The 13,498-nt window shown below is 40.8% G+C and overlaps 1 protein-coding gene across 2 annotated transcripts in view; it reads right to left on the minus strand.

Moving 5' to 3' along the window:
- Positions 1-8,138, minus strand: part of LMBRD1 (LMBR1 domain containing 1) — an 82,537-nt gene extending 74,399 nt beyond the window's left edge. Inside the window, exons 1-2 of one of the 2 annotated variants that reach the window (XM_008139641.3) lie at positions 7,908-8,131; positions 2,921-3,097 (exon numbers count right to left, since the gene is read on the minus strand). In XM_008139641.3, the coding sequence (XP_008137863.1) occupies positions 2,921-3,097; positions 7,908-7,982 (252 nt within the window). In that variant the 5' untranslated portion in view covers positions 7,983-8,131. Of the gene's footprint in view, positions 1-2,920; positions 3,098-7,907 lie in introns of both variants that reach the window. The other variant, XM_054722222.1, reaches the window with a different exon arrangement.
- Between the last annotated feature and the right edge of the window lie 5,360 nt (positions 8,139-13,498).

Here is a 13,498-nt window from a genome sequence, read left to right on the forward strand (position 1 = left end):
AGGTTACAGCCTTTCCCCTTCAGCTGGCCTCTACATAATGAGCACTCTAATCCAGTGGTTGCCAATCGGTGGTCCATGAGGTCCGAAAGGTTGGCGACCGCAGCATGGTCCAATGCCTTCTCTGACTACTCACTCTCCCCAATTACTAGGCAGTCCATAGCTCTAAATAACATCCATATGCTGATGATTTTCCAAATACTTCACTCCAACCCAAAAGTCTCCCTGAAGTTTCAACTCTCTACTTGACACCTCCACTTGAGTATATATAACAGGAACTTAAAGTTAACTTACACTAAATACAACTCTTTTTCATACATTCATCTGCCCACAGGCATGCATATGCCGTTTGTTGCTTCAGGCTTCCCTATTTCTTTAAGGTATACAAAAACCTAGGCATCAATGCTTCAATTTTGTTTTTCCTTCACCCTCCATATCTAATTCATTAGCAAATCCAAGCAGTTCTAGCTCCAAAATATATACCAATTTTAATCATTTTTCTCTACTAGCACCACTCAAATCCAATTCACCTTATCTTTTATCTTCATTAAATTCACACTGCAGTTAGAAGAAAACCTAAACTCATTAACATGACTTAAAAGTGATAAGTAATCTGGTCCCCACCTTCTCTTGATCTCAGCTAGTACCAAGCATAAGCCCCAACACCACACTTCACCCAAAAGACCAAACTCATCCAGGCAAAAGGCCTCTTTATCTACTGATCCTTTCTCCCTAAAGGCACTCCCTCTGGGCTCTTTACTTGACTAGCTTCTCTCATTTAGGTCTCAAGTAACCTCACCAGTCTGGCTTACCTAAGCAATTTGGCCTTCCAATCTTCCTATCTAAATTACCCACATCCGTCTGTTATATTTCCACATAGAATTCATCACTATGAAGTTAGCTTGTTTTGCTGTTTACTGTTGGCCTGGTTTTACAGTAGGTAAGCTCCATGAGAGTAGCAGCCTCATTTGTTTGGGTCGTTAATCTCCAGCACCCACATTTATCAGGTACATAGTACAAGCTTAATAAATATTAAGTGAATGGATATATATAGATGTAATAAAAAGTACAAAGTTCTCAAGATACAACTACCACCATCTGAGAGTAGGATTGAAGCATTAGGAGAGAGTTCAATCCTGATACTTAATAGGCCATAACGAGATTAATCACTGGGGAAAGGGAATAAGATATATTTTAGCTATCAAAACATTAAATGGCCCTGACTGGTGTGGCTCAGTTGATTGGGCGTCATCTTGAGCACAGAAAAGTTGCTGTTTGGATTCCAGGTCAGGGCACATGCCCGGGTTGTGGGTTTTATCCCCAGTGGGAATGTGCACAGGAGGCAATCGATCAATGTTTTTCTCTCTCTCTCTTTCCCTTCTTCTCTCTCTAAAATCAATAAAAACTTATCTAAAAAAATAAAAAACATTAAATATTATGATACCATATCTTAACTACTAATTTTAATTTTACACAATGTATAAAATAGTATAAAATAAAGAATATTTGTTGACATTACTATCATTTTTTTATTTTCTTTGATTAATATACTTTGTGCAATACTATCCAGAGTTACTGGCCAACTATAAAAGACACTGTAATAGAATACTTACAGCTATTCTTTTTTTTTTTTTGAAAATTCAAGATGAAAACATATTTCCACAAAATCTAAACAAATCAAATATTATAAATACAAAATTCAAAATCTCCTCTTCAAATAATAATTATACCAGTGATAATACTCAGCTATAGATACAGCTAAAGATCCTAGTGAACAAAGAGCTCTGGAACCAGTCTGCAGAGCTTCAAATCCTAGCTACAGCACTTAGGAGCTGTAGATAGGTTACATCACCTCTCCAATCCTTGTTTTCTTGCCCATAAAAACATGGACAATACTAGCTACCTCATACAGTTGTTTGGGAGATCAAAGGCAGTTAATATATGTTAACCATTTAGGACAGACACATAGTAAATATTCAACAGATATTAGTTCATACAGTATTTGGCACGTACTAAGTGCTCAATTAAATACCTGCTAAATGAATACCTATAGAAAGTAACTGTAATTTTTACAAAAATCAAAATATATCTAAATCTAACCATAAAAACAGTTTCAAATTATTTAAGCCCAGTTGGCCAAATTCAGGAACTTATTTTGGAACCATGCATTATTGACGTAACTGGAATAATATTTCATTCAAATATTTAAGTACCTACATGTGTGTTAGACACTGGGCATACAACAATAAGTAAGACCCAGTTCCTGCCACAAAGAAGCTTATACTAACAAGAAACTGAAAGTAATCTGCATAGTGAAAAAGGAACTTAGAAATCTTCCATTCCAAAACCCTTCACTTAAAAATAGGAACAACCTCCTGCCCCACCCACCCCACCCTCCCAGAAAAAAGGAGAAAACTGAAGTTTTGAAAAGTTAACTGATTTGGCCAAAGATACATGCCAGATAATTAAGAGCCCAAGATTAGAACTCAGGTCTTATAATTCCCAGCCTAGTGGTCTTTTCACTATACCACACTGACTAAAAGTACTCAATATGAAATAAAGATTAAGATTCTGATTTTCCAGTAACAAAAGCCCTTCTAAATTGTTTATTTAGTGCATTAATGAAAATCAAGTCAAATAAACTTCAAGCTATGAGAGGCACAAAAATAAAACCTACTACAATTAATACATTTTCAGGTTAACAAAAGACATTCTTCAAATTTGGAGGGTTGTCAAATTAATAGTCTTATGTCACTCAATAGCCTTTTTCTAGTCTTCCATGTTAGTTGTCACATTCTCAGCGCCTATGCTGCATTTTGATTCTCATTTATTCCAGAGACAACAATATACACTGGACTGCTAAACTTAAACACTTAATTGCCAAGAATTTGAAAGGAATAGAATCATATAGTATATTAATTACCTTAAATGTACCATTTTGATTTTTCATGTAGGAAACCAAAAATATATCCACTGGTAGAAGTGCTGATGTGATAAGTGCAATTGCCAGAGAAAAAATTGCCGTTATGGTGGAGACAACTTCACTTTCCCGCTGACTTTGGTATTTACGAACATATATCCAACAGAACGCCAAAATAGCCTAAAATAGAACAAACAAACAAAATGTTTTGTTATTATCCTATGTATTCTCCAAAACTGATTTTAGCATGTGTTTGTTTCCAATGGGAAACTTTATATCAAGTAAAGGTTCTTTTAGATGTGTAAAAAAACTTAAGATTGATAATTTTCAAAGCCCATTTCATGGATGCAGTATAACCCCACTTAGGTGCAAAGACACATACAAAGTAAAAGTTAATGATGACAGTGCTCATTTGCCTATATCCTCACAGAACACAGTACAATAATTAATGGTTTCACACAATGTCACAGTTATAACTAGCTTTGAATACATTTTCCCTATAGAGCTCTCCAACCTAAAGGAGCTATAACTACATGTTCTATCCTACTGGAGCATCACAGAATATAACTTGAATTGAAATTAACTTTTGCCCCATTATGACAGTTCAAGAGTACCATTCAGCTAAAGACTAACTGCCAATAATCACTATGCAACTGACACATTATACAATAACTCAAATTTTAAAGAGCATTAAACAAACAAAAAAAAAGTGCACAATGAAAATGGATACATGTGCATTGCAAGGAACTTTCCAGTGAAAAAGTACACTCAGAGAGGTACTGAGGCTGACATCTCTAATCAAGCAGGTATTCTTAATAGTTAGCAATGTCTTTCTACTAATTAACAGAGTAGAGGAATTCAGTCTCCTGATTCTCTAAATTTTAGGTAACATCGGAATCACCTGGAATACTTATTAAAGCACAGGCTGCTCGGCCCCACTCCCAGAGTTTCAGATTCATGTGGTCTGAAGTGGGGCCAGAAAAACTGCATTTGTAGCAACTTCCCAGGTGAGGCTGTGCTGGTCCAGAGATTACATTTTGAGGACTTCTGCTCTATTCAATTATATGAGACTAGTGTCCTGGTGCATGAATTTGTGCATATTGAAAGGAAATTAATTAGAAGAAATATTTTAATATCGCTATTCGCCCTTTCTCTGTAATAGAAGTATCAGAGATGAAAGAAAATTAGTAAAATGAACATAAATATAATATATAAATAAAAAACAGTAACATAACAACAAATATTTTCCATGAAACTTTTACTGTCAGAATCTTCATTTATCATTAATTTTTTTTAAATATGCTGGGTATTCTGGAAAATTCATATCATTAGGACAAACTTTGCCTTTGCTACAACATCAAGTAAATTTTCCATCAGATAGTTTTTCACCGGAGAAATTTAGGGATAAGCAAAATTGACATGTAATAGTCATTCCACCACAACTTGTGTTCAATAATTGCAATCCTCAGTTACCTCATTTTGGCTATGAAGGCAGTTCCTACCAGTATTGGTAGTACTTGTCGATAAGTGTTCTTCAGACATATTCTGGCGACAATTTCGGCTTCAGAATGTCAACAAAAAACGTGACATCATTACCTGGCACCCACAGCCACCATTTGTGGGCTGGGCTGAGCTGTGGGCCGCATTTTGTGCCATGGCAGCATCAGCTGCGATTTGGTGGGCTGTCACTCCAGGGTGGTGGCAGGGCCTGTGTCCCACTTGGGGGAAATCAAGTGTTGCTTTGTGGGCACCAGGTCCACAGTGCCATTTCTCTGTACACGTCAAGGCAGCGCCTGCATTGAGCATCTGCCCCCTGATGGTCAGTGCGCATCATAGCAGCCAGTCAGACAGTGGGAAGGACACTTAGCATATTAGCCTTTTATATATATAGATAGATGTCATGTAAAATAGCATCTTAGAGAAATTCATAAAAGAAACTAACATACAATTTGCTAATAATTACAAGGAAAGGTTTAGAGCAGTCCCCAAACCCTCCCAAGAGATTCTGATTTAACTAGTCTGGGCTTTAGGATTTTTTCAAACTCCCAAGTTGTTTTTAATGAACAGTCATGGCTGAGAACCACTGGGGCAGAGGTAGGAATGAGAACAGATGTTGGCTAAACTAATGAGCACACATACTGCCTGGGATCATGTTAAAATGCAGATTCTGATTCAGTAGGACTGGGGTCTTAGGTATGCATTTCTAACAAGTTCCCAGGTGCTGCCCTCACTTTTGAGTAACAAGAGAGAACTTGTTTTAAAGAAACGGAGACTGTGTTATATAGTAATGGAAAATTTGAAAGGTGGTATAAGCCAAATTATTGAGGCTCTTGGGGAGACTAGATAGAAGGGTTTGATAGAGATTATCAGCCGAGGAACCAGATATAACAATTCCTTATGTGGCAAACATTCTGCTTGCCCACAATTACAAAAGTTATCAATCCTAGTGTTCTATTCTTTAGTAGATGACTGGCAATAAATAGTGTGTTAAGTCCCCAGACCCCTGGTAATCCTTTCTGAGGATCTGCAATTTCAAAATTATTCTCGTAACAATACTAAAATGTTATTTGCCTTTTCCACTATGTTGATATTTGCACGCATAGTGTATAACTCATGGCGGGGAAAACTGCTGAAAAAGCAAGCATGAGTCCAGACAATGGCACCAAACTGCAACCAAGGTGTGATGGCTGAATCCAGGAAAGGTGAATACCTGAATACCTAGGGGTTGGAAGCCAAACTAGGCACTTTTGGCAAGGAACATCATTTTTACTTGAAAGCACAACTGACTAACTGTGGTTGTGCAGACTTGGATATTTGGCAGATTTTGTCGAAATGAACAAAGGGGACCTATCACTTCCAAGAAAGGCAACTGACCGTATTTGTTGCCAATCATCAAATTCAAGCTTTCAAATGAAAATTAGAATTTTGGAAAACTAGTATCCAAAACTGAGCTTGACTGTTTCACAATATTACTTCTGGATTTCTTATGACAAGATCAGTGGTGATATTAATGAATGTGAAATTTTTATATTATGTAATAAAATATACGTATATCCATATTTGGGAGATCTGTATAACTCAGTGAACCAGTGTTTTCTAAATGACAAATGCATCATGTTATAAAACCATACATGGTGAAAAGACCCATTCAAAGTACATGGCCCAATGGGTGTTAATGAAACAGAATTAAAAGTTCATTGAGAGGGTTTCAGATTCCTTATTGCAACTAACCTTTAAGAAGCTTCTACTACTGAGTTTTGGTGTGGTATTAAAGAACAACGTCCACAATTACCTAAAAAATACTCCTCTGCTTCCAACTACGTATCACTAAAACTGGATTTTCTTCATGTACTTCAACAAAAATAACTTATCTCAAAAGACTGAATGCAGAAGCAGACAAGAGAATCCAGGTCTCTTCTAATCTAATAAGTCAGGAATTAAAGAGATTTGCAGAAAATTAAACAATGGCCCTTATTACTAAGTTTTTTCTACTTCAACATCCAGTTTCAAATTCCTAATTCCCTTCTCATTTTATTTTGTTTCTACTGTAAAATCAGCGTAAATGCCTTCCCATCTTCATCTATCCAAAGTCTACCTCAATTACACTTTCTTCCAATATCGTTCTCTATTCCCTGAAGTCCTATTCTATAAAATCATACTTTGGTTTTCAGTACTTAAAATACCTGTTTCAAGCATTTTTGTTTTCCTACCTATCTTCAGATTTCCTTAGAGGCCACAATTTCTTTTGTTGGCATCCTCCTACAATTGTCAGCAAAACTACTACCTGTGAAATGTTTATTCACTGATAACAGCCAAGATATTCCCACTAGACTCTGATACTGGTTACTTGCTTGTTTTTCTTCTAAACCTACTGAATACGATGGTCTGGAAAAGCCAGTGAACTCCCCAAGTACAGGACTGGATGGGCTATGGAAACCACAGCCAAGCTTCAGGGTTTCCATTTTCTTCACCAAGAGGAGTAAAGCATGTTCCCGTGTAAAGGCAGTATTATTTCCTGCCAAAGCAAAGGTAGCAAGAGAAACCTTTAAGTTTTCACTTTTTTCTTTTTTGGTAGGGTTGCTGGTAGACTTGCAACATTTACTAGCAAAGCATATTTACATAGGCTGTAGACACCGTGTGGCATCTAATAAGTACAATTAAACGCCTTGATTTCCAGAAGTGAAGATAACAATTTTTTGGTTTGATTTTTGTTTTGTTTTTATTTGTTTTCATAATGCAAAGTGGCTAAAATACCTCGGGGGCTGAAGCAACAGCAGGGCTGAATGAAGACAAGGAGTGTGAAAGGGGAAGGTGGGAAGGGTAGTTCAGACGGGTGGCCATACACACACCCTGATTCTGGCCGCAGAGAGGGTTACGGCTTGCCCCACACAGGTTTCTTTCTACACCCACGGTTAGACTCGAAAGGAATGTGAAACCCTGAAGTCAGAACGAACCAACGAACACTCAAGTCACCAAGACAGAATCGCACAATGGGTGGAGAAGGTTGGCGACTCAACAACCCCAAGGGAGGGAACCGGTGCAGAGAGCAGCAGACAGGCCCTGTTCTGAGTCTACCACACCAGGGCCCACACACGTTGCAAAGATCGGGCACAGCTGCCCCACCACCCGGTGCTCCCGTCTCACCGGGTACCCGAGGCCACCCCACCCCGAGGGTCTCCTCCGTCCCCAGACCCCAACCGCCCCAGGGCCCAAGTCAGGGGTGAGGGCAAGAGTTCCGGGAAAGGAAACCTGCAATAGTAGACGTCTTCAGGAAAAAAAAAAAACAGCGAAAGCGGCCGGGAATCAGTGCCCCGTCCCCCATCCCCAGCGCCGAGGAGCCCCCCAAACCCCGCCAGGACCCCACAGTCCCAGGTGAAGGCACGACGGGGCGAAGAGTGTCGACGGCGCCCCGGGAGGCCAGCGGCTGGGCCGGCCCCTCCCTCTCTCCCACAAATGTAAACACTGGGAAAACTCCAAGCGCCTCCCCTACCAGAAGTAAGAGGCCGAAAATGCACCAGCCGATCACCAGCTCCGCCGAGGCCGCGCCCGCAGTCTCCGCCGCCATCTTCGCTTCCAGCCCGGAAGGCTGCGAGCCCCAGCGGTGGGGCAAGGGGAGGGGAAAGGGGGAGAGGGCGAGGGACGCGGCGCCCGCCCGCGCACCCTAAAGGTTAAAGGGACGAAGGGGGTGGAGCAAGCGGTTGCCAAGGAGACCAGCCCATCCGCGTCCCTTGGCGACTGGTCGGGCGGGGGGGGTGGGGGCGGAGCGGCCAGGACCGCTCAGGGCCGACGCGCGCGGGGACGCCGGGACGTCACCTCTACGTCATCTGTACGTCACCGCGCTGTCGGCTTCCGAGGTGATGCGCCAGTCTAAGCGAGGACGTCTCACCGCAGTGCAAGCTTTTGAGATGCTGCTTGATTCGGCCTAAAGGGATGGACTGGAAAAGCCAGGGAGCGCCGCAAGGGCTGCACTGGCTGTATCTGGAGATTCAAGCCAACTGTAGGCGTTTCCACTTCCTCTCCAAAGGACGTTTATCCCTAGTGTCCAGGGCAGAGTGGGTAGCGGAACGCCTCCCCCGGGTCCAGGAAAGGCTGCCTCTGATGACACCAAGTTTACCCGCTGCCCAATTGACTTTCTAATTGGCTGGTATTGGAGCCTGGCCCGAGAAAATTCTTTGCTGGAGACTGTTAACGTGATATTATGGTCTTCCTATTTATAGCTGTACAGGTGTGTGAATTTCCGTGGTGACTTCATATCCCAAAGATATTTGAGTTTGTAAACAGGTAATGAAATGGCAGGTTCTTGTAATATTAGTAGGAGAACCAAACAGATACTGCCATAGGTCCATAATGAAGCAGAGGGAAATAGTTCCTGGGAAGGCGTGCCTGGTTGGGTCCACTGGAATGTAGGTACATATTTAACCACTGCATTCAACAAACATGATGGTCATGTGATCAAAACACAACTTCATGAGTGAATCCCACCATCCCTTCATAATAAGTTATCCCCCACCTAGGACCTGTTTCAGGCTGGAATCGGATAGTAGGGAAGAAGTGGAGTGGTCTCCCTGCTAGGACAAAATGAGGAGGGAAGGGGGGAAAAAGAATAGACAGTTTTAACATGAATTGGTACCATCATACACTGGACCTGCAAACGTTTGAACCTGATTCTTCTGTGGAATATTCACTGCTCTGGAGACCTCTCTCCTATAGTTACCTGCAAGTGAAGAGAGACATCTCTATTCTAGGTAGTCATTTAGAATTCCTTCTGCAGCTGCAGGGCATACTGTGGTTGCTACTTCTGCCTCTACCATCTAAGGTCTCCTAATCCTCTCCTAGAGGCCCACTTGAGTTGGAGGGAAGGTCTAACCCGGGCTAGTTTTTCCATTCCCCCACACGACGAAAATCTTTTCTATCAGAAATGATCAGACATAACCTTGCACCAAAAACTTTGGGAACACAAGCCAATCCCAATGTAGCTGCATTCTCCCAGGTATACCATCAAAGCAATCAGCCCATCTTTGATATCCCTGAGGGAGTCAGCCTGCCCTTCACAGTTGTCTGTAGTTCTTTCAGGCCTGAATTGGGCACCAATCCTTTGTATTTCTCAATTGCAAGGACCACATTACAAATTATCTAAGTAGCTCCTTTGAGGCTTCCCCCCTATACTCACATCACTCCTTGGGGTTAGAGGTGGGGATCCACAGACCAGCAACAATTCTGGGGGGGAAAAATCCCTCCAATTTTTCTTCTACTCCAATTCATTTATTAATATTTTATTTGGCTGAAGAGTCCAAGCATTGTAGAATAAATTCTTCTTACATCCATTTTTCGTTCTTCACATAAAGGAGAATTAATGGTTAAGGGCGAGACAAAGAATTAAAGATCATAATCTTCCCTGGCACTTTACATTTTATGTGAAATTGGAGCTCTTGCCATGACTGAACTGAACCTTCTTAATATACAATGTACTCTTATTTAATTAACCCTATTTAATAAACTGGGTTCACCCTTTTGCTGATTTTGAACACCTAACTATTGGGGTAATATTGAGCAGCTGCTTGATTATCAGGTTGGAAAAGCCTTACAAACCTGTGTTGCTGATGAGAATGACTAGTTACAAGGATAGTGGGAGATCGAATCGGGAAATTGGGAGAGAGGAAAAAGAGAAAAGGAGGTACCTGGGCAGATAGAGGTGTGCACATCAATCATTTCTTCATTCTTCCACCTAGCCAGGATGTATTATTCATTCATACAAAAGACAACACATTTCTCCTGAATGATATGCTTAAGTCATGAGGGTAGAGCCCTCATGAATGGTTAATGCCCTTTAGAAAGACCCAAAGAGATCACTAACCTTTTACCCTATGTGAAGTTACAGTGAGAAGACAGCCAGCTATAAACCAAGAAGAGGGCCCTAACTAAATGCCAAATCTGTCAGCACTTTGATCTTAGACTTCCAAGCCTCCATAATTTTATAAATAAATTTCTGTTGTTTATAAGCCACCCAGTTATTGATATTTTTGTTACAGCAGCCCAAACAGATTAAGATGCCTGGAATTACTGTAGAATGCCCTTGGCCCACCCCCCCACCCAACAACTCATGGGAAGGTACCAAGATTTCTGTGGACTCTGTTCCATTTTAAGTTCAAAGAAGTGGCCATGTATAGCCCATCGTTACCAAGGGGCTTAATAAGAGGAGACATTGCAGAAAATCTATCAAAACGTAGACCCTTTGAAAGGGCTAGAAGCCTTCAGAGGAAAACAATGTTTGTAAGGGAGCAACTATCCTTACCCTCATTCCTCTGTCCCTCTGCTTTTGAACAGTCCTGCCTAAGGCCAGTGGCAAGAGCATATCGATAAAGTTGAAGGGTAGGACCTGAATTCTGGGAGAGGTTCAGCATCTTGCTGCAAATGCTGAGTGTGGCTGACACACAGAGGTACCCGGTGCCGAGCTGACATAAAATCCTGTGCTGAGGAGTATCTTGGTACAAAAAGGGTGTGGATTAGCTCCTTCCCATTTTCCTCCTCTCTCCCCATTAAACTCACCCTGAAGGCTTCAGTGAACTGCCTGAGAACCACCCTATCCATGTGCTTGTGTTCCTGTGGAGGGCTAAGGAAAGATGCAACAACCTCTATTGGAGGAGGCCTTCCTGAGAATTCTCTTGGCCTAGACTACAAACACATAGGCAGCAGGACACTGGGGGCAGCCCTAAGTGGGAAACAGACCAGGCAGTGATGACCTACAGAAAGGTCACCTTAACACCCAAATCAGAAAAAGATTTTTTTTTTAAAAAAAAGTACAATGATCCCAGATGCCAAGATTCTCAACAAAGTGTTTATGAACCAAGGACAATCACTTCTCTCACTCCCTAAATCCAGTTGCACTCAAGAGGTTACCCTCCATGAGCTTGGGGATGAGGGGACTGTGGTAGGGAACTAAGAGGCCTGAGAATGGTTTCTCATTTCCTTGTATGAGGGGCTATTGGAAAACCAAAGAGAGGAACATGATCAAATAACATATCCTGGGAGGTTAAGGGAAAACAGTGGGCTGGAAGAAAAATTTATGTCAATGGGACACAAAAGAAGTAAAGAGAATAAAGGAAGTAGAATGGAGAGTAGAAGGGAGGATGAGTCAGGAACACATAAGGGTAGGGTCTACTGGAGGAGTCAGCAATCTAAAAGAACCCAGTAGCTGGGTTGGTGTGACTCAATGGTTGAGCATCCATGAACCAGGAGATCATAGTTAGATTCATGGTCAGGCAGCTGATCGATGATTCTCTCTCATCATTGATGTTTCTATCTCTCTCTCCCTCTCTCTGAATCAATAAAAACATATTTAAAAAATTTTTTAAACTAATATAAAAACCCCATAGACTAGCCCTGGCTGAGTAGCTCAGTTGGTTAGAGTATCATTCCCATACACCAAGGGTGCAGGTTCCATCTCCCATCCAGGCACATACAGACAGGGTTCTACCAATCTATATATATAAAAGCCTAATATGCAAATTGTCCCCTTGGGAGTTCAACCGGGAGACTGAGAGTTCGATCACTCACTATGATGTGCACTGACCACCAGGCGGTGGTATGGAACGAAGGAAGGCCCTGGCTGGCAGCTGGCAGCCGAGGAAGAGAGGCCCCTGCCGGCAGCCAGAAGGCCCCGATTGGCCCTGATCACCAGCCAGGCCTAGGGACCCTACCCTGCAGGAATTTCATGCACTGGGCCTCTAGTGAATACATAAATAAGTGGAACAACAAATCAATGTCTCTCTCCCTCCCTTCCTCCCACCCCCTTCCTCTCTTTCTAAAATAAATAAATAAAAATTTAAATAAATTAATTAATTAAATAACCCTATAGAAATAACTTCAAAACTTAGTTCTCCAAAACAGAGTCAAACTAACCACATAATAGGTACTAAACTAGTTGATATGACTTACACCCTGAAATTAGGCCACAGCAGAATATAGTTATGCATTCAGATTAACTGTGTGTATTATGCCACTAGATATTAGTATATTATTTTTAGAAAATAGCTAATTTTTCTACATCAATTTTTTACCTGTTGAAATTTCAAAATATTAGGCTGTCCATCCAAATAAGACACTTGAAAAACCTAAAAATTTCGTTTTCTGTCATTTTGTCTGTGGTTCTATTGCTAACAGATAATCCTCCTTTTGATTGACAAATTCTTTCTTTAGCTATTTTAATACCTTCAGTCAGGTTACAGTTAAGCCTTGCTGGCCTCAGATCCTGGTGACTTTGCACTTGTCTGTCCTGATCCATTATGTGTTGATTTAGAATTTAGCTCTCTGTTGTGCTCCATGTACCACCTACACTTAATCTTCTGTCAAAAGGATTTAACTGTGATCCAGGGTGAAAATTACTGTGGTCAGAGGAAGTTTGAGCATGCTTGATCCTCCCAGTACTACATTATCTCCCTTCCCCCTTAATCCTTCCACTGTCATCCAACTGAATTGGTCATCACAGCCCTAAGAAGTTTCATCTTTTCTTTGTGAAAGGACTTAAAGTGTGTTTGTAAAGTAATTGGCACATATGGTTGAGAGGCATATTTGGTTCTGCTGGAACATTGGCTCATTTGTATATAACTCAGTGGGGGGGCCAAAATTTTTGCACAAAAGTCAATCCATGAAAAATTAAATGTTTATGTTCTACATTTTTCATTTGAAATCAAAATAGCTTTTAGGTAGCCAAAAGTATAAGGTATATTTTAAAATGTCATTTATCTATTTCATTGTATAGAAAACTGTGTTTTTGATTTGTGAACACAGAGGCAACTTCCCAATTTCTCATCCAAATATTAGATTGCATACAGTATCATAATGTGAATTATGAAATTCACATTTCCATATTTATGCAATTATAAACTCTTAATGGACTCTGTTCATATACTTCTAATGGAACAAACATTTCCACATGAACTGTTGATGCATGTTAGTTTTCTTAAGATTTTTCTTCTGGCTATGAAAGAAATGCTTTAGTTATAGCCTATATGTTAAAAAAAATCTTTTAAGACCTTCAAGTGTTCTTCATTGTGTGAATTCCTAAACCTGGTGTTTATGCAC

The sequence above is a fragment of the Eptesicus fuscus genome, chromosome 10, assembly GCF_027574615.1.
Source record: "Eptesicus fuscus isolate TK198812 chromosome 10, DD_ASM_mEF_20220401, whole genome shotgun sequence".
Taxonomy (NCBI): domain Eukaryota; kingdom Metazoa; phylum Chordata; class Mammalia; order Chiroptera; family Vespertilionidae; genus Eptesicus; species Eptesicus fuscus.